General features: G+C 42.8%; 1 protein-coding gene across 4 annotated transcripts in view; it reads right to left on the reverse strand.

The window, feature by feature from the left end:
* Nucleotides 1–19,946, reverse strand: part of TBC1D12 (TBC1 domain family member 12) — a 47,141-nt gene extending 27,195 nt beyond the window's left edge. For 3 of the 4 annotated variants that reach the window (XM_075758266.1, XM_075758267.1, XM_075758265.1), the window contains exons 1-2: nucleotides 18,118–19,190; nucleotides 1,442–1,565 (exon numbers count right to left, since the gene is read on the reverse strand). In XM_075758266.1, the coding sequence (XP_075614381.1) occupies nucleotides 1,442–1,565; nucleotides 18,118–18,965 (972 nt within the window). In that variant the 5' untranslated portion in view covers nucleotides 18,966–19,190. Of the gene's footprint in view, nucleotides 1–1,441; nucleotides 1,566–18,117; nucleotides 19,191–19,876 lie in introns of those variants that run through there. The other variant, XM_075758268.1, reaches the window with a different exon arrangement.
* Nucleotides 19,947–22,137: the final 2,191 nt, after the last annotated feature.

A 22,137-nucleotide genomic window follows, 5' to 3' on the forward strand; every position in this document is an offset into this window, starting at 1 on the left:
TAGTATTGTGTATACTCTCCATTTCTCAGGATGGAGAAGACATCTAGATTTTTAGCACAGTATTTTCGTAGCACAAAGCCAACAGCATTCATCTGCAAATAAACTAAGAACACTCACCTTCTCCCAACGAAAAAGGGAAACCATTTAAATAAGGAAAATTGTATTTGGAAATGTTGACAAAGCACTCAGTTTACTTCAGAATAAGTCACAGAATGGTTTGGGTTGCAAGAGACCTTTAAAGGTCATCTAGTCCAATCCTCGAGATTGCGCTTTCCATAATCTCATTTTTCAACAACATTTTATTGTGTGACAAGTCCCATTACATTGAAGTTCTTCATGAAGAATCTTTTGGTTTTCACTTTAGTTGCTCCCAAAAGGCTCTCTTCCCCACGAAGCTCTTTCTAGAAGAGGGCTGAACACTATGCTTCATTCACAGCCATTTGCACCTGCCAAACGCATCAGCTTACACGGAATTTAGGAAAGGAGACAGAGAAAGTGGCTCTCGAGATTCAAGTTACTGTTTTCACCAACACAAGGGAGATTCACATTTCTTATGTCAACAAACCTTCCAACTTCAGGATCGTATGTTAATATTAAGTTAATGATGCATTACCAATTGCTCATCTTTACAATGAGCCATTTTATTATTATTTTATCAAATTAAAGACAGACTCCACAAGAACAAATATATGGAAGTGTGACTTTACCAGAAGGAGGAAGTCAGAATTACCTTTCTGTAGTACCCCAGTAACTTCAAAACAAGTTCAACTTACAGTACTATTTTGAAACAGAAATACCTTGAGTGAGATTAAAAGTCTAAACAAAACAAGATTACATTTCAGAATTCTAAGCAATTTGTCACAAGTTACCCAGATAGTAAGTCTTCCAGGCAAGGAGGACTATGGAAAGATGAGTTAGATTAAAAAAAAATTAAAAAATCAGTTTTGTAACACTAGAATATCCAAGAATGCTTTAAGAGGATAAATTTTACTAGATTAATATCTAGTTTGAAGAAAAATTGAATATCCAAGTATGACTACTGTTTTATTGCATAAACCAGGCAAAAGTAACTCAGTACATCATAAAGGAAGCCTACAGTATTTCACAATCACTTTACCATTAAAAAAATTGTAGCATACATGTTAAATCAGGGAAAGTTTTACGGGAAATTAATACAAGTTCTGATGTTTTGACTGAAAAAGCTTAAACACTTTTTGAACATGTATCACCTTTTTATAAGCACTGAGATGTACTGGGGAACATACTAGATAATCATAAAACTCATTCTCAGTAACTATTATTTAGACAAAGCCCCAAAAGAGTCTTCCCAGAGCACTGTATAGTTGTATAGTAACAAGAGGGAGATAACAGCAGAGAACTACAGTACCTATGCATTAATTTTTGCAAGTTTTGTACCTAGAGTTGTGTGATGTTTACTCACCTGCTGAATAATTCTGGAATCTTTTGGAAGGTTTTCCCTGGGTGGGACTTTTCCAAACAACTTCCAACCAGGAGCGCTTTGGACAGCAGGTTTGAGTTCCTTTGTCCTTTTAGTGAAAAAGTTTCTGCAAAGAGAGAAGGGTTTTCTTTTTGTTTATTATAAGCATATAAACAAATGATATTTGTACCCACTTACATTTCTTTAAACCAAGTTCACCACTGTAGAAATTTACTGCTCAGCAAATGCAGTGTGCTACCTTAGCTTTCTCTTATACTTTAAAATAATTAACTTGGAGCAGCTTTCATTATAAGTGCTTTGAAGCTAATATTTGTACTTAACATTCAGTTCTACCTCCGAATTCTAAGATACTTTATGCAATATCAGAGTCCTTTTAGTAATACCGGACACTTTCTTAAATGTAAGCTAGCAGCATGCAACAGCTCTCAAACTTTTGTTTGGGGTTTATTTTAGTGTATCTTATAGAGTTATTTGGAGACTGAAAATAAAACAGCTGGAAATCACTGTGTAACTTAGAGATTTGACAAAGAAGTGGTGAACTATTACTTCTACTAACATTTTCTGCAATCTTCATACCTTCAGCTTTCACAAACAGGGAACATGCACACACCTTCAGTTTTGCAGATAACCTTAGCCAATGCCTAAAGCAATTGCATTCAAACAGGCAGCTGACTGCATTGCTCTATTACTACTTAGAAAGCCAACCATCACAAGATCATATAGCAACCATTTGTCTAGATAAACAGCTGTACCATTTGACTCTGATCACAAGCTCCCACAGAGCATGCTATGTACAAGTGCTTTGAAAATGAAAGATGACATTTATTCTGAATATTGGGAAGTTACTTTCCAGAAGCTTACAAATAACAGAGGGATGAAAAGTTAAGTAGTCTGTAAGGTTACTTCTCAGAATGCTAACGAGTTGACCTCTGAGCAAAGAGAATATGAAGCATTTTTATTGGAAGATGTTTTTGTGCAGTGCTAATTAGGTAACCCTGTACTTTCACCCTCTTCCACTGGAAAGAGATCCCCAGATTTATTCTTCACTTAAAGCATTTCCTCTGTTTTAAAATACCTTTCTTTCTCAAATTGAATGTATTCACATTTGTGCACAGAAAACAGTCTCTTGGCTTTGCCCAGACAGAAGTAGCATGCTTCAACAACCACAAACTGAAAAGTGCATAGTTGCTCTTAAATTCCAGCACTGTCAGTTTCTGACCATGCAGCATAGTTTTACAATTAGGAACTGTTAGTGTTTGTAAGACATTGTATAACTTTCAAATACAAACTACCTTTTCAGTTCCCAGAATGTTTTTGTTATTTGGGAAACAAGCAAATGCTTGTCACGAAAATCTCTTCTGTGCAAGTTTGCATGAATGGACTCTACAGATATTTGTGTGTAGTTGAAGATCTAGCCACCAGACAGCAGCAAGCTGGAGAGAAAGAGAAGTAGATGCTGAAAAAGCATGTATGTCTCCCAAGAACTGGTAAGCTCAAGACTAGCAGTCCTATGGAATACAGAAGAACCGAGAAACTCGGAACACCAACACTCTGCTCACTCTGTCCAAGGCCACCAGCACACACTACCATCAACATCAGCTTGCTAAAAAGAGGAAAAAAAGACTGCATTCAAGAAAGCAGCAGCTGCTATAGGCAAGCAGGGGGTGTGGGATTACATACACACCTGATGAAAGAGAGAGCGCCTTGAGAGATTTTTTTTTTTTTTGAACACCCACAGAGAAGCTGTTGGTGCATCAGTACACTCCGACCCTTCTGCGGAGGTCTCCCAGCTGTTGATCCAACCACATAACTGAGTAAGCATGTTTGGGAATAATTGCTTGCACTGTATGAATAGTTACCTGCCATTAATGGAATCAAGCTGTTATTATTAATGGCTTCATTAATACAAGGTGTTCTAGTAAGCATCGTTTGTGATCCATGCATCCTGCAACTCTGTCCCCATCAGGGAAACATGCAGTATCTTAGTCCATCCCTGTAGAAGCAAAGTAAGCACCCAGAACACCAAACTCATGGTTTCTAACACAGAACCTGGAAGGAAGGGCTGATGAAAAAGCCAAGCCATGGTACCAGTGTCTTTAAAAGACACTGTCCTCAGTCAATCCCAGGACTGCATACCACTAGTGAAACAAACAGATCCATCATTTAAAAAAAAAAAAGGGGGCAAAAAAAGCATGCTTACATAAATAACAAAGGCTCACTTCACAACTACAGGACACGTTTCATGACACTTTACATTGTGTTGAGGGGGGAAAGGACGAGTGTTCAAAGAATCATGAAAACAAGACAAAGTATTCTAAAGACGTGTCACTAGATACTACACTACAGCCTTGCCCTTAAATCTGCAACTGCTCCAGCAGCTGTTATTTGAACTTAATCGGAGGAGACTCCCCCCCGCCCCCCCCCCCAAGAAGCAGGTATGCAGGAAGATACATTCAAGAGTTCTGTACTTGAATTATGAAATAGCTCATGCATCCCAACTTCATGGATAGCGCCAACCATCCAGTCTCTGCACACACTACAGAGTACCACCAGGATTACCTGGCAGTTCAGCTCTACTGCTTCTAGCACTTGTGGAAGCTGAAAGATGTATACCTCTAACACCAATGGCAATCTGTCACTATCAAAGCTGTTCATGATTAACCAGGAAGCTGGTAGATTTATAAAGGAAGAGTGTGTAAACAGACATGTTTTAATTAATATTTCTGTACAGAAGATTTAGGTATGTTCATGGCTCTTACAGGATTTGACTTTTAAGTTTAAATATAACATTAAAACAAACCTTCCAAAATGCAGTCCCCACCATAATGAATTGAGGGGGAGGGGGTGTTTAATATTCTTTGGTGTCCTGAATTAAGCAAAGGCTTGTTTCATTTTTTATGAATGCACAAAATATACAATTTCACTTTCATGGAGTAGATATTAATTGAAATGTTTCTTGTGATGGCAAAAAACTGGTCAAACTTTATATCCTGTCAGAATAAACCTCACACAGAAATTCTAATCCAAGATAAATTAATGTGAGGTTTACAAATAAGCTTTGCTGAAGATGGAAGGACACTTTTAATACATTGTTTTGGCAGCTAACAGTATCACATCTGATGTGTTGTTGACAACAGTAAAGCCTTACAAAAGCTCTGTTAAGGAACAGCATCTGTGAAAGCTTACAAGTTGCATTCACTGAATTGCAGGAAGTGTACTAGATTTGATATGTTTGTTACTGCTTAGAATATTCATGAGTTTCACTGATTCCAGGAAAAGTCATCCATTGAGATGGACTGAAAAGTCAATAGTACTTTGGTACAGAATCTCAAAATCCATTTGAAAACTTCAAAATTCCTTAAAAAGCAGTGTTCACTTTAGAACTGAATAATGCTTTCTGTTGAAAGGACCTGTGGAATAGAAGCATTAAATTAGTTCATTGAATTAAGCTCTAGTTTACAAAAGCCCAGTGGAAAAGTTGCAAGTTTTTTTCCCTGCTAGTTTTATATAACCAGACTGGAACACATATTTATACTCACAAGTGACACTCAAAAAATATTTCAGTAGGTGCATTGAAGAGCTTGAAAAAGTACCTGAAGCGTCACAGAGTAAGAAGCCGTTACTGGCACATACCAAGACATCTATTCCCAATGTGGTTTGGATTACACCATACAAAAACCTACGGGCTCTGATCACACAACTACAACAGCTGTAGTAACAGCTACAAGTGGCAAGTTTTCTTCGTTATTTAACAATATTGCTTCAACTGTGAAAGAACTGTGCAAGGGTTTCACCATACTGATGGTACAGTAATTCAAAGATATTAACCATTTCTACAGGTGGCATTAATGTGATGTTATAGTAACACAATTGCTTGTTTCCACTCTGCTTTTGCTTTTCAAATCCTTTTTTTTTGTTGCTATTTAAGATAAACTGGTGAAGTTTAAATGCAGTTAGAATTAAGTCTCGGAAGGGGATAGGTGGAATGTGATATTTTAATGGGATTTTTTGTTTGTTTACTTTGGTGTTTTGGCTTTCCCCTCCACCCCCCCGTAAAATCTGAACACAAAACTCTTCCACTTCTCAAGCTTTTCCACAGTATTCACAAGCCTGTATCAGCCCTTAGTCCTCTAGCTTTAAAACAAGATACAGATCCTGACTCATCTCTCCACTCCCTCCATAAAAGTGTAACCTGTAGCCTTTAAACTCATGCATTCAACGCTTGAGAAGTGCCAGCCCCAGCTTGGAATGCTACAGGACTAAAGGAAGTAATTCAGTAACACAGCTATTCTAATCTGGTAGAAAAGCCGGAGCATGAATTGTGCTAGAACCACAAAGGAAAAAGAAAGTGGTAGTTTAGAAATCTGTGAAATGCAACTAAGTTGTGAGATGGCAAACTAAAACACAGTCCTGGCACATTGCCTAGAAAGCCATCCTAACTGTTCAGCCAGTGAGTCTAATAATGCAATTTCAATAAGATTTTTCAAAGGCATAGCAAACCCAAAGATAATTAGTTAGCCAAAGCAGACAGGCATCCTAATAGGGATTTGCCTCCTCCACACCAAAGGAAAGGTTGCAGCATTGTTTTACTTCTTATTAGGTGTTAGAGACTCAAATCATTAGAACTCCATCTTCAAACCCAAGCTTCACCTGTTCTGCTGCCTTTAGTTACCTATATACAAATTTCAAGCGCAGAGGAAGGTTGGATGTTATACCTGAGCCATTTAATATCATTCATACTGATACTCATCTTAACATGAGCCCACCTTTCTCCTATTTGTTAATCCTGCTATGAAAAGAGGCAAAACCCAAGTAGTATCAAGTACTGAGACAAGGACATGGTCTCAGAAGAGAGCATAAAACACATGATCATCACTACTGTTACACCTCAGCAGCTAAGCATGCTTCCTTACCGTTCACTTTAATATACAAATAAATCTAACTCAAAATGCTGCACCATGTTAGACAACAGAAAACTGTAGGCATCCCTGGAAAGCAATCCTGGCAAAACTTGAAGCATAGCGCACCAAATAATTTTTTCCAAATAAAATATTCAGAATTCAGCGATATCTTAGAAATAAATGAACACTATGTTTAAATACTGATGCTGAAAGCTAGACTACTATTCTGTAATTAATTTCCCTTGCAAGGTAACTTTGACCTCGCTTAAAATGTTTACTCTCTAATCTACAAATAAAATGGTTCCAGCAAGTGACCTCTTCAGTAATGTTTAGTACTCTAACTTTTTTTAGAAAGAAGCTTACCATTAGAACATTTTTCTGACTTTCACACACTAACAATCTGGTTTACTGTCATTTTCAATCAACAATCATTTCTTCTCATTGCATCCACCTTTCAAGAAGGGGTGGTAAGAGATACCACTGAGAAAACAAGATTTGCCAGTTCTTGTGGCTTTCAAAAGGAAGTGAGGGCTGTTTACACTTTCCTTTTTAGCACGCATCTAACACAGTGTCTAATAACAGGTACAAGACAACTGTCTCACATTAAATTCAAGGAAGCATGACAAACAGGAAGGAATCAGCATCACATCGAGAACATCCTCACTCTATCCTATGTAACTTTTCATCCCACAATCACAAAGGCCTAAGGGGGAATCCAGCATGGAATTAATACTACAAATGAGCACAGAGTTGGACAAAAAACAGTCTAGGATTTCTGTTTGTTTTAAATATAATTATAAAAATACAGTTAAAAACCCTGAAAGTTGCATTTCCCTGCAATAGCTAAAGTATAACAAAAAATTCACTGATTCCAATAAAACCTCAGAATTTGTAAAAGCAATATGAAATAATAAAACCTATTAAAAACTGTATATGTATTACGATACAAATGATTTTGCATCTCCAGAAAGATTAGAGTTCTGCTTGTGCACACAGTCCGTTCTTGCTCTATCCCTGTGCTAATTTTTAAATAAGCTTTCTAGGCATACAGAATAGGTCTAATTTTGAAATTTGAATTAGCTGAAAGACAAACTGAAAAGGAAATTACTTATGTAACTAATAATCTTTATCCAGAGAGCTGTATCAGTGAGGAGTTAGAGTTATACCCCAGAAATTGTTATAGATGGGTTGTATTTTTTAACTGGTATAGTATTAAAATGAATCATTGTGACTTAAACCATACTTTCAAAACACTCTGCACAAATTCTGAGGACCCCTGCAGGCCTGCAATTCCATATTCCTTCATGACTATAACTGAGCACATAGCAAGAATTATTACATTCACATTGGCATGTTTTCATCATGTGTAAAAAGCAACAGCTGCTTAAGAACACAGCAGAATTTTTCTTCATACTCAAGTCTTGTCCATTCTGTTAAAGTCTTATGTGTAAGAATTTGGAAACAACAACAAAAAACCCATTGCTTGATTATACACAATTAGCTCCTCTGCTTCAAACAAGACTTTTCAATAATTTACATACAGAAACAAATGTAACTCAACTCTAAGGATAAATAATGAATCATTAAAAGGAAATAAAACCTTTTTGGTTAGCCACTTACAAAGGTTGCAGAGCAACAAAAGTAGGATTCTATTTCTACATTTTAAACTGTTTATGTACAGTAGACCATTAGTAGGAATTGATAAAAAAAGCGTTCAAAGAGTTACAATGCACGTTCAGAGTGTACACAGTAATTCCTTCTTAGACCAACAGACAGGGTACCACTGCTTCCCCATTATTTTAGATTTGAATTATATGACATTGAGCAAATAGCTCCTGGACACTTTCATATGCTCATAATTGTTTTCTCTCATTATTAGTCATGGCTGGAAAACTGACACAAACATCAATATTAAGACTAAATACCCCCTACTTATTACAAATACACTTTTCAATTCATCTTCTACTCTGATATTTCAACCTTAATTTGGAAGTTCATATACAAGTCTTTTTAGGCTTAGTTTAAAATTCTTCATGTGGTGATTTAGAACAAAACACTATTAAATTTAGAATTTATTAAACATTCTACATTTTTAGTTCCAATAATTTAGAATAACATCAGCCTATTTTGATTCAATAGATTTATACAGTTGCTCCAAGCACAAGTTTGTAAGCTCTGCCCTATACTGGAAGAGACGTGACCCAACCAATTTTACAGTTCACATCTTCCACCACCTTGCTACAAGGAGAAGGTAGACACCAGCTTCTCCCCAAACACAGATGTATTACAGGATGTTTCTAGTTTTAGAACCTTTTAGCAGTATAAAGATCTCCTCTTTCTCTCCACACCAAAACAACCCAAAGAATATCCCAAACCACTCCAAAGGAATTTCAATGTTTGCATTTGTAATACTCAAACTACAGTCTTAAGTGCTATACAAGCAAGTTTTCAGTTTCTTCCTCCTCCCCCCTGCAAAAAAATTAAATAGGAAACAAAAATACTAACCAGGAGAACATGTATCTTTAGTAAGACAAAGCTTGCAGCATTTTTTTTTTTTTTTTAAAATGAAATGATGACATTTCCATTGATATTACTGGTGAACTAAAGCCTCAGCTACAATTGGGCATATCTGAAATTTAATGAACTGTCAAGGAGTAGCTGCTAAGGACTGAGGGGTGGGGAAGGAGGTTTCTGGCATCTTAGGCCACAAAGATTAACAGAACTATTGCGGAACTACACTGAAGAGACTAAATTAGATCAACCCTATTGCTCAAGCCCCTCGTTGATACCAGTCCTGAAGTGGCTTTACAAACTCCACTGGCAAAACAGTTTTACTACAGGTAAACAAACACTGGGAAGTTTTAAGAGTTGAATGCATTTAGCAATATTACAGAACACTCTGTACAGAACATTTCCTGGTAAACAGTCTATATTATACTCTTCACAAAGAGCTGTTGCACAGGTCAGCTTTACAAACAGGCTCAAGCATTCAAAAACATAAACAAGTAGATGCATGTGCAAGGTAACAGAAGTGGTTAAATTTCAGAATGCTCAAGTACAAAAAGAGTGAAGATGTGTGGTCTCGCCTTTACTTTTCAGAGTGAACTAGCAAAACAAAGCTCTATGCCAAACTACCATCTTCATATTTAATCAGGCAGTTCAGCAGCTATTTTGACACTACACCAAACACTCTAGTCAATCTTCTGTAATAATAACCAAAAGTCACTTGTCCACAGAATCTAAACCAAAATCCCAGATCACAGCTGCAAGAAGTGGAGAATTTCTACCAGTTGACTACAGATGTTCTGCTATTTCTTGCACAGCCAGGAATATCTACTCCAGCTAAGTCACAGCTGGTTAACCAGCAACACACTCTAAGCAAAACAGTGGTAGAGGAATAAGACCCCTTCCTCCCACACACGCACACAATGGCCAAGCTGTTTCAGCTCCACTAAGGGGAAGCCTGTTTCACTTCCTTGCACCAGTAGTGTCCAACACTCCCTTCTGCAGCATCGATTCCAACACTCTCCATACCTTGCAAGTCAATTCAACTCACTAATCCCACAGAAAACCATCTACATTTTTTCACTCCACAGCTTAACAAGCTACAGCAGCTCACAGAGGATCAAATAAATACCAGAAGCAGGGAAGAGACATTCCCTTTGTTTCCCCGACAACAGCAAATTCTTCAATCAGCTCCCCAAGATATCTCACAACAGTACATCCTAATGAAGCAAGCTACCTGAAACTATTCTAGTAGTGACTCACTTTCAGTGAGGGCAAAAGTCACCAGCTTTATCAGGGCATTCACTACACCTACAGTCCAAATGCTCCTATGAGATACGTTTGCAAGACAAAGGTGAGAAAGATTTCCAGCCTTTGACACAGCCTACAACTCAGTGAACTGTAAGTTCAAACACAAGGCAGTGTTTTATTTTAAAGACTGTCCCAAGAGTTGGCGATGCTCACTTCTCTGACCAGCATAATTAAGTCTCATTTAATATTTTTCCCCTTCTGGTCTCAGACAGAGTGCTTGTCCATTACTTGATTGTGTAATGTAGTATTACAAAGTACTACTGTACTACTTTTGTAGTTACTCAGTGTATCAGGTTTCTGCTGTGGTCAGCAATTCACAATATATTTTATGTCACTGCTTCAGTGATAAATTGCAGAAATACTACAAAATGCAAGAATCCATTTTTGATCTGTTAGCTGATATTAATATGCAAAAGCCTGACTCCTTTCAGTTTTGCCCGATGACTTTGTGTTTTACAAAGCAAGGAAGAAATTCCCCAATCTACCACTCAGCTGCCTACAGAATTTGAGGAACACTAAGCAACTTGCAAAACACCTAAAGTTTACAACAACAAAAAGCTAGAGATACTCTGTGCTCTGGAATCTGCACTGCTTCCCATTTCACAGCTATCAACTGCCCAAATACCTTTGGTAGTTCATGGCTTGCTTTTTTTAAAGCATTCTGGCATCCACCATACAAATGGCTTCACTATTGCGCAGCAGCAAGACAGACAAGATCCTACATTAATGAATACATTAGACAACTGAAGCAATACAGATAGAACTGAGCTTTGCTAGGTCTGAGACCTGGCCAGGGCCAAGCTTCCCCTGCTATAGAAAGCAGAGGAGATGGCATCAACAACTTGGAGCACTAGTAAGATGTGTGAAGTACCATCATCCCTCTCCCATAGCATCTTCTTCAGCACATGAAACCAGACCTTAGTGACAGGCAGCAGCAGGCCTGGGTTTCTGTGGCTCCAGCAGAGGCAGAAGGGCTATAAGTGTTTTGTTGCTCTCTATTTCTCTGGTGTCTTTTCTCCTTTACTTCTAGACAATCAATCACTTAAGTTTGCAGGTTCTTATAGCTGGCCTTCATGAAGTTTTAGATCAACAGAACTGCCCTAGGTGAGGGGAGCCAGCAAGGCAGCCTTTTATTGTACCACCTTATCTAAAGACTCCTGCACTTACTTGAAAGCGCATTAATAAAAGTTTCCAATATAATGATGGAAACTGAACATGATTTCTCCTTAATAAAGGAGTACTTTGGAGAAGAATGGAGAAAAACTGCAAAGTGTTTCTTCCCATTGGCTACAGGTATTCTTTTCTGTTGAGAGGAAAGGAATTTACAAGAACACCAGTCTGAGTGTTTGGCTCTCAGAAGTTCTGGAAGAATAAACTCATCTATGACCATCAAAACCAGTTTTCTACTAATTGAAGTCATAAGTTGACCCACACAACATCCATCCACCTCTCACACTGCTACCCTAATACCAGGCCAGAAGCAATATGCTCTGCAGGTGGTTTGCACAGCTCACTGGTTTCTGCAAATACAGAGCCAAATTAAGAGTCTGTCCTTTGCAGGCTCTCCTTATGCTCAGCCTTCATTCAAAAACCTGTAGGATTTTTATATTCAAGTCCTCAGTCTCAGAGAGGTTTGACTGAACCTGGCTAACAGGCTGCAGTATGAGAGAGATCAGGCAGCAACTGCCCAAGCTTCACTTCCTTAGAAAGCAGTAATAATAAGAAGGCTGAGAAGCACAGCACAGGCTGAGCAGCTTACAGCAATGCCTACCACCCCATCTAACAAATCTAGTCCCGTCCCAGCTGAACAACAAATGACCAGTAAGTGATAAAAAGGACAGGCTTTATATCATAAATATCTCAGCAGTTCCCAGAAACTGAAGAGAAGAATTACAATTTTTCATCCACATGAATGAAGCGTGACTAAAAAACCTTAAAACTCCTTTTTTATTCTTGAACAATCAAGACAAAATAGCCTAATGAATAATTGAACAGCCAGAAGAGCAAAAGCATAAAACTATCATTTTCTTAGAGACCAGCTGTGATTAAAGCGACCTCCTTTGGTTGTTGTTTTCCATGTAAAACATTCTCCTTTTAGTTATAGCCTATTCAGAAGAGAGGTCCCATTCACTTTGTCGCACTACTCTCAATATATTTAGTCTGTAAGAAATTCTGTGACACAAAATAAGAAGAGATCAAGGAATCAAAAAGGCCTTCTGCAAAATAAGGGGAGGAGGAGGCAGATACTCTCAGCTTAAGTTTAAATGTCTCTGTAAAACACTCCTCAGCAAAACAAGCTATGACTCCAACAGTCTGTTGCAGACTAAACAGCGATTTCAGCTGTTTGGCTTGAAAAAAAAAAACCACCACCCACAAACTCCAGCATTAGTTTAATGAGAACTTATTTCAGAAAAAAATCCTATTGGTATTATAAGGCTCCCAGTGCAAATATCTGTACCAGTGTAGAATATTACACTGTCTACCAAGGAAAGCAGAGAAACTGCTAATAATACTTCGGGTAGTTTAAACTGACAAAGATTGTATGTATGCCTCTAAGGTCTTAGAAGTGACACCTATTTAGTCAGCTTTTGGGGGGGGGGGGGGGGGGGGGGGAAGATGGGCTGCAGCAGAAGTTGGAGCAATAGAGTAATCTGATACCTATCCAGAGCTAAATCAGTGTACGATTCTTCTGCTTGCACACCTTAAATTTAACTTTGGTTTGCTACTCCACAGACATCCTAACCAAAATGATAACATGGGTGCATAGCATTTTACGTACTTATAGTGAAACATCCATTACTGATGTTTTCCAGAAACACAAAACTCTTTAAAACCTATACATCATGAGACCTGGGAATGAAACTTTCTCAAACTGGCATTTTCAATTCAGAGACCTTGAGGACTTGCTCATTTTTATGAGATGCTTAGAACTGATTCACTAATTAAAACAAGGCTACTGTCATACAGATTTAACTTGCTACAGTGGGATCCACACTTGCAAAAAACTTTGGATGTGCAGAGATATTTCTTTGTCCTTTTTATGAATAAAAATTGTATATAATTTCGGTAAAATTTTCTATGCACACAGTTATTTAAAAAGTTGGGAGCCAAAAAAAGTAAGTGCTGAACACTCGTCTTCAAAGTTTGCTACAGTTTGTTTTACTCTGAAGATTACATTTACTTAATTTGTCATTATATTTGTTATTCATATGACCAAAAGCCAGAAACTGTGCAACATGTCAACACAACTTCATAAAATAAATCATTCTTAGCAAACAGTGAATGAAGAATGTACAGAGAAGCTTCTCATTTTGATAATATGAATGCTTTTTATATCAAGTTCATTATGTCCCTAACTCAGGAAAAAAGAATACTGTTTGAAGTTAGTCACAGATTTGGGTCCAGCTACTCTTGCCTACTTTCTCCAGTCAGCTTTAATTCAAATCAATTATAATTATCACCTTTTTTACTTAAATTACAAGATTGTTTAGAGGATGCAAAAAAAGAGGTCTGACAAAGACAGAAAGGTGCCCTCACAATATTTTTTGGGGAGGCGAGCTTTGTTGTACTCCCTTAGCTGTTGTATTCCCTTAGCTCTTCTCACCAATTATCTTCCCAATATATTGTCAGTATATTTCCTTGACCTATTAGGAGCACTCTGTACTTTTTTTTTTTAATCTGGACAGGGAAAACAAACAACCACAAAGTCAAAGACAAACACACAAGTCTTTCGGGATGTCAGCAAGAACTGACCAAGATATAGGCACAAGCAATACAGGAATATAAATTAAGCATTGCAAAGTGGCCCCATCAATCTGTTCTCTGATCTTTACACAAACAGAAGATTTAGAAGATCTGTTGCAACTAGGACAGCTCATTCCCCACTTGACTCTCATTTTTGACCAAAACCCCATGAAACAGATTTTTCCCCATGGATGCACAGTACATCCCCTGAAGTTTCACACCATTTTATGAGACAGAAAAGCTCTGTATACAAAGAGAAACATTGATTCTGGTATTAAACATTCACAAGATGCAACCGTACACTAGGTATATACCCATATAGCTCAAAGAGCTGCAAGTGCTCCTTAGTAATAAATTGAAATATAAGCTAGACCCAGAGACGTTACTACGTACACAAGTAACAATATTCAGGGAAGTGAACCTCCTTGCTACCCTCTACAGTCTCTGTCAAGGACATTTGTAGGAGCAAGAAGATTAGCAGCTTTTGAAGAACTACCTACTTACTGAATCACAGAACTGTGTTTACAAAGAATGAGAAAAAGATGTGGGCTTCAGTGATTTCTCAGTTCTTTGGTCCTACATATACTGACTCTCTTCAACTTTCCATCATCTCCACAACTAAAAATCTTTCAAAACTAAGCACAACCATTCTGGGTGAGGAAGGAAGGATGAGACTAAAGACAGTTTTTAGAAGCGTATGTGCCAACTACCATACATGCCTACAACCCCTTACACCTATTGCTCACAGCACATCCTAAAGACCTACAAGAAGTGGCAGTTATGAATTAAGCTCTTTGCTATTTCATCAGGAAAACTTGTTAGATGGAAGACAAGTATTTGGGAAAATGTTGCTTTACTACAACAAAGTATCACTGCTGTTGTCAATACTAAGCATGAAATGAGAAACTTTGCCAACTACCTGATACCTAAATTTATCCAGTAAATACACAGTTCAGAAGGGAACAATATCTACACAAGCTGAGAAGATGCCTGGTACATAATGTAGAACTATGAAGTATAATTAATCTTTGAGAGACGTTCAGAATCACTGTGGCTTCCTCTCAGCCCTGGAATACTCACTGCTGCTTGCCCTTTTTGGTTTACTGTTCTGCTCTGTATGTGCTGCTTTGGGGGATAAAGCATACTGCGATCAAGGTAATCAGCATGGCTTTAATTCAACTGTCCATGCAACACCCCTGCTCACTGAATCATTCTGTACCCAATAGCAATCCACCGGGGCTTCCCAAAAGTGATCCAGTAACCTAAGAACAGAGCATTGCGCTTGTAGGCTGCTGTGTAAGAGCACAAACCGTAAGAACACTGCTTATATATGTCTGTATTATGAATCATACACAGGAGCACAAAGCAGTGACAGGTGAATTTCAAGAAGCCACAACACTCTGACCAAAACAGTAGCACAGTGGAGACAAGTGACCATAGTCATGCTATTTTCCTTGCCATGGCACTCTGCTCCACGTACCTCTGATTTACTTGAGGCATCCCACTTCACATGCTGAAAGAAACAAGGAAGTAGAACAAAAAGACTTATCATTGATGTAAACTTTCCCACTATCTTAGAATAATAATTACTGACAATCTCGAGGGCACAGCCACTTTTCCCATCACAGAGCTTGGATAAGATGCTACTGTTGACAGCTGCTCGCTTTTTCCCCTACCTCACCTCATCAGTTTCTCCTCCTGTTCAGTGAAACAAAGACAGACAATTAACACAGATCATTTCAAAGAACTGCAAAGCAGGCCAGTCTGATAACTGAAGAGATGGGAACGAGCAGCTGGAAACAGCAGCCTCCTAACCCAGATCTGCCAAGACCAAACAGTTTGTCTGACTGGGCAATTACAACAATGAAGCTTTCACAGTGAAGGCAGCAGGACTTCCCCCTTGCCTTCGCTCAGTTTTTAAATAACAGCGAGAGATGTCCACCTTTTAAAAGGATTTCCATATGACTATTAGAAGAAACAACAGGAGCTACCAAATTTTAGATGGTTTGTAAACTAGATGAAGAGCATTACAAGTGTGAAACATCCTACATAAGATGCTCCAGACTGCTGAACTACCTGTGTTCAGCACATCCAGTACCTTTTCTTGTACACTGTGGGAGCAGATACACCTTCTGACAAAACACCGATGAGTTGTTCTCTCTTAGCAAGCACTTCTGATAGATCACGGCCACCCAGTGCAACTTAAATTTAGAGGAGTAACATCATTTATGGCTATGTGCTCATTCAAAAATACAAGCAACCATCTGGTGAGAAGCTTCAGAAGGAGGTATAGCTGTCACCAACATTCAATCACAGGACAGTTTTTAACAATGAGTCCTCATTACTGAAAGCCAAGGTATTTCTTTTTCTAAGAACCGGAAAAAAATCCACTTACAATGGCAACTCAGTTTTGAATGAATCTGAGGAGTTTAAAAACAAAAGTGGAAGTCTAAGCTTTTAAAGTATCAGAAATAGTTCAGAAGACAAAAAGTAACCACTCAAAGAAATGATGAAAAGAAAGTTTTATTATCACTTTTCTAAGCAATGGAGACTACAAGCTCTAGTGTTACTGTATTTAGAGACAAATCTATCAAGGAAGACAAGGTTGGGTTTGTTTGTAAAAAAAAAAAAAATCAGTAAAAGTTGTTTTTATTAGTAGATCTCATTTTGGCTGCTCAGATGAAATCAGCTGTAGCTAAGACACTGTTATGAACGTATAGGCAGAGCTGAAGGTAAAGTCTCTGAAGCCAGTATTGCTCACCAGGCAAAACGTACAAGAGGCTGGGCCAGTCAGTGGCTATAAAATTGGCTCTCTAGCAAATCCTTTTTTTCCACCGAGGTTTCAGCACTATAGCTTTTGCCAGAATAGAAGCAATTAGATTTTTTCCATGCGTTACTCAAGCCTTCACTGAAAACAGCAAACCTTAGTGTATACTGACAAGTTTCTACTGCACACCAAGTTCAGACTTTTCTATGAGGAAAATTCTCCAGAATTTCATTAAGCTATTGCTCTGGGGCAAAAAGCCACAAGTACCAATGTCAAACTGTTCAAGTAATAAGGCAAAGGGAAGGTAACGTACTGCAGTCCACGTAACAAGGGAAAAGAGAAAAAGGGTGCAGGAGGGAAGAACACTAATATGAAATAGTGGGAGTAGAGGGACATCTCTCAACCCATCCTCGAAACAAAGTGGAGGCATCAAACTTACCCTGCAACCGCCACTATCCTTACCTCCGGCAGGAATCCATCTCTCCCTTTCCTGAGGGCTGGCAGAAGGAGCCTACTTCTCAATTTGGGATCCTGCCATGAGATCAAACCTCTCCTATATCAATTCTTCAGTTAATAGATTTAATCCTATTCCGTCTTCACAAGACGGTTAAGAGACCCATCGTGCCATCAAAGTGACTGTCACACAACAACTATAGCCCCAGCGTTTCCGAGAATAAAAACTGTTAGAAGTTTGGAAATTAAACTCCCCTCTTAAAACATAATAGAAGTACTATAGAGTATGCTATAAACTGTTAAAGTAAAGACATATTTCCTGGGTAGTATGTTAAAGAATGAGCAATGCTACAGAGTCCTCAAGTAATGAAGCTGGATGTCCTAAGTTTTGGGGTTTGTGCTAGAAACTTAACAGAAGTCCAATTAATTTGAGCACAAAGCCTAGTCCTTGAGACTTTCCACACCACACTTTGGAATAACTAACCTGTATCTACACTGTCAACAGGTAACAAAAGCTTTATGAGCCTTTGCAAATTCCACAATGCTTCTCAGAATCACTAAAAGTAGCTTCCAATACCAACAACTTTTAGCTTATTCCCCAAGCAGTTTAAGCAGCGTTTATTCAGACAGCAAAACGCTCTGGCACAGGAAGCAAATTCCAGTTTGAAGTCCATATAACTTGTAGCAGCAAGAGCATCTTTATCATATCACCCCCACATCCAACACAAAGCCTTTTTCTTGCTGCACCAGTATTTACTCGGTGGCAAAAAATCCCGTCGGCTTGGAGTCGCTCATCATCTGACCAGCGGCTAGACACTGCTGACACCGAGACACGGACCTTCACGCAACCCCACCACCCCCCGTGAACCGGCGGCCCGGCAGCCCTTAACCCCGGCCTCCAGCGCACCCAGCTTGCCCGCGCCCCGCCGCCTCAGGCTCGAGGGCGCCGGTACCGGCCCCGCCGCCTGCTCCATTACCTGGTGAAGAACTCGGCAAAGCTGCTGCCGGCGCCGGCGATGCCCGCCCGCCGGGCCCTCTCCGCCGGCTCCTGCGGTGGCACAGGGGCCGCGGGGGCCGTCCCTCCGTGGGGCAGGTGCTCCGGGGCGCTGCGGCGGCGGCTCACCTCGTAGGTGTTGCGGGAGTTCAGGTTCACGTCTGTGAAGCCGAGGGGCGCCGGGGGCAGGGCAGCGGGCTCCGCCCGGCCCCGGGAGGTCCGCAAGCCGGGGGCAGCCTGCGCCCGGCTGCCCGCGTCGTCCCCCGGGCCGAGGGGCGGCGAGGGGCTACCGGCCGCCGCCGCCGCTCCCCCGCGCCGCTCCGCCTCGCCTCGCAGCCGGCAGCTCCTCAGCGGCTCCTCCAAGGCGGTTCCCGCGGGGACGCCGCCGGCTCCCGGGCCGGGCGGGCAGGGGACGAAGCCCCCGTTCTGCAGTTTCGCTTCTTCCTCCTCCCCCGGCCCCGGCTCATCCCGCCCCGGCTCGGCCCGTCCTGCCCGAGGGGGCGGCGACGGCTCCTCCGGCGGCAGCAGCAGGAGGAAGCCGACGTCCCCGTTGGTCATCCTCCCGCGGGGGCCCACGGCGTAGGCGGCCCCGTTGGCGGGCTTCTCCGGGCAGCGCTTCCCACCCGCCGCCGCGGTGGGGCCGAGCGCCGCCAGGTACCGCTGCAGGAGCCGCTCCTGCCCCGGCCCGCCGCTCCTCCGGCTCAAGCCCCGGTTCCCATCCCGCTCCCCGTCCTCCTCCTCCTCCTCCGTCTCCTCCGCCGCCGCCTCCTGCCGGCCCGCGGGAAGCACGGCTGCGCTGCCCGGAGCTCCGGCATCGTCCGGCCCCACCATTTGCCGCCGCGGAGCCCCGGGGATGCCAGCGGCGCAGCGGGGCGGGGGCGCGGCCCCCCCGGCGCGGCGGGGGCCGAGGGGGGCGGGGCGCGCGCGTTCCTCCGCACCGGCGGCGCCGCGAGCGCTGGCAGCCGGCGCCGCTCACCGCGTCGGACAGCGGCCTCGGCGGGGGGGGGGCGGGGGGCAGCGGGCCCGGCTCACGCAGGCGCGCGGCCCCGGCCCTTCCCCCCCCGGAAAGCAATCAGAGAGGCAGGGCAGGAAGAGCGAGCGCGTCCGCCCGCCGTCCCCGGCGCGGTCACATCCGGGACCATAGAGCTGCCAACTAGACAGGATCTTCCACGCCAGAGAGGAGCCCTGGAGGCAGCTCCCCCGCCTCTACCATATTCCAGCTAAAGGCTCCCCCCGCGCAGCGTCTACTGCATTCCGCCGGCGTGCCGCGCACCCTCCGCCGCGGAAAAACCGAGCCCAGCTGCCGGCATCCCCCTCCCTCCCCCCCAGAGCCGAGTTAGCACCCACCGCCTGAGCCAGCGCTTCGGGCCTCGCCGCTTGCCCGCTCGTGCTAGGATTAAACGAGTCCGCAGGAACCCCCGGCTGCCCCAACACCCCCCGCAGGCATCGGCGCGCACAGGGTCGGTAGCCGGGCAGACGCACTGCATGGACGCGCCCCGCGGTCACCTTCCCCTTCCCCGCGGGCCACCCCGGCGCCCTGCCCGGCAAGGCCGCACACGGGGCACCGCACCCCACCCCGCAGCCCCTGGGCGGCACCCGCGGCAGAGGACGCCGGGGACCCGCAGGAGTTCGCTAGTTTCACTGTTGACCTTTTTCTGAAGGAACAACAATAATAAAAAGACGTTTAACAGCAGCGGGGGTGTTGCGAGGGACGCCTGGTACCATAGGTTAAGTGTGCTTACGGGAGGCGAGGCAGGACGGGGAGGGCGGCAGCGTCGCATAGAGAGGGCTCTGCGGAGACCGGCGGGCGCCCGAGGGGGCGACGGCGGCCCGGGAACTGCAATCCCGGGCCTTGGAACGGGGCGGGCTCTGAGCAGGACAGCGGAGGAACAACGGAGACGCGGCACCGGTTTCCCCGCGGGGGCGAGCGGCAGCGGAGCTACCCGCTCACGTGCGGTGGAGAGGGCGTAGGGCTTGCTGTCGTTAGTCACCTCAGAGCCGCGCAGGTATCGCCGCGGAGCGGGGCCGGGCAGGGCCCGCGGGGCAGCCGGACTCTCAGCCTGGGGAGAAGGGGAGAGGCAGCCGGGGACATTATGAGTGCGAGCCGTCGGGCCGGCGAGGGCAGGGGCACGGCATGGCCGGCCCCGCCGCGGAGCCACCGCCTGCCCAACGGGTGGCGCCAACGGCCGCGGGGACGGGGCAGGGCAGCGCCCGGGGCTGCCTGTGGCTCTTTTTTGAGGATATAGGACGTACTTCGAGCTTTTTTGGGGGGAGGGAGAAAAGAGAAATAGGGTGGGTGCTTTGAAGCCATGGGGTGAATTCTCTCCAAAGCAGAGATGGGATCTCAGAACTCCTCAGGTTAACACTGGGGAGGCAGATGAAGGATATGTGGGAAGGCAGGTGCCAGCACCTGCATTTCCTACCACAGCTCTCAAAGGAAAACCCCAAATTATTACAGTCCCTTCTGCTTAGTGAAGAAGCAAGGCCAAAGTCACAGGCAAAGGGGCTTCAAGTTCCCCAGAGCAGCAGTAACAACATAGGCCCCATGCAACATCTAGTAGGCTATCACTCACCCCAGGCACACACCAAAGGTAGCACTTCAACCCAACAAATTAATTTTGTATTCCTACAGTAAATACTCACAGCTGGTAACAAGGAAAGTACCATTCTTTTGGAAATCCTTGGCCAGAGAAGTCCTCCATCTGGTAACCCCACCTTCACAGGTCCAGCAGCATTGTGGCGGTCCTTGGTTTTAAAGGCAGGCGAATGGGGCATGCCCAGAGAGGGGCCTCACCCACCACATGGAAGTGGGGAAGGAACAGCCATCCTCTTTTAATGTTGGGCTGGTTTTTCTTTTCTTGTGGGCATTTTAGGAAGAAAGGTCTAAACTGGGAATCTTCACCTGAATAAAAAGTTGATGCATTTCATTGTGTTATGACTTCTTGTTAGGACTTTGCAATATAAAGCCTTCTGGGCTTTGCTTTAGTAAAGAAATAAACAAAAAAAAAAAGTTTGTGATTTTTATTTTTTTTTCCCTTCCTGTCATCTTGCAACTATACTTCTGAGGTCAGACATGTAACACTGGATGTTTTACATGTAACAAGCAAGTCTTATCTCACCACTTTTGACTTGAGTAGCCGGCAAATACTTGGGATCTCAGAGAGTGGAGAAGAAACAAATCTGATTTTGTTTTGTTTTGTTTTGTCTTGCCTGTCATGAAAGCAGGCATGCAGCCTCATCCAGCTCAGCTGTGCCAGATGATTGGTCATCAATGGTCATCAATGTCAATGATGACCATTGGCCTCAGCTGCTTGCAAAAACACCCAGTAAAGGTTGCCAGGATTACCCATCCTTTGGATATACCGGCTGAACTGCTTGTAGGAGCACTTTGTAGGCTGCTTCGGTTGAAGCAAACCGTTAGCAAAGATGAACTAATTAAGATTTTATGTTAACTAAAGCTTTTTAATTAAGCTTTTTGCTGTAACTAAGATGGTAGGTTTTCTATTCTCCACTGTGATCCAGGTCATCTCAAACACATGGGGTCTGATCCCCATGCCTGCTGAGTGAACATATATCCTGGGTGTTATAGAGGCTCTCTGTGCAAGGAGACTGTGCGGCTCATGTGCAGCGTATGCTGTGGATCCTCTGTCAGGCTATGGGTCTGGTCAGGTGGCTTATCCACCCACCTTGCACTTCTGTTGTATTTTAGTTAAACTGATGCAGCGAGCAGAATGTCCCAAAGAGTCCTTGAGTAATCGGCAGCCACAGGAACGGTAGATATTGTGTCTTCAAAAGTAATTAAAAAAAGCGAGTCTTGGTATTATCCTGCTCATCTTAAATGGTGACTTTATACACTGTAAGAAGGGATCAACAGTGATTTCACTTAACATCTACATAGTCGTCATTACCCTGGATAATGTGATAGGAAGCAAATCATTGTGGAAACACAGCAGCACCCTATGCCTTGCAAGTAAGGAAAGGGTGGATGCAGTGTGAATCCATA

Source organism: Balearica regulorum, chromosome 7 (assembly GCF_011004875.1).
Source record: "Balearica regulorum gibbericeps isolate bBalReg1 chromosome 7, bBalReg1.pri, whole genome shotgun sequence".
NCBI lineage: Eukaryota > Metazoa > Chordata > Aves > Gruiformes > Gruidae > Balearica > Balearica regulorum.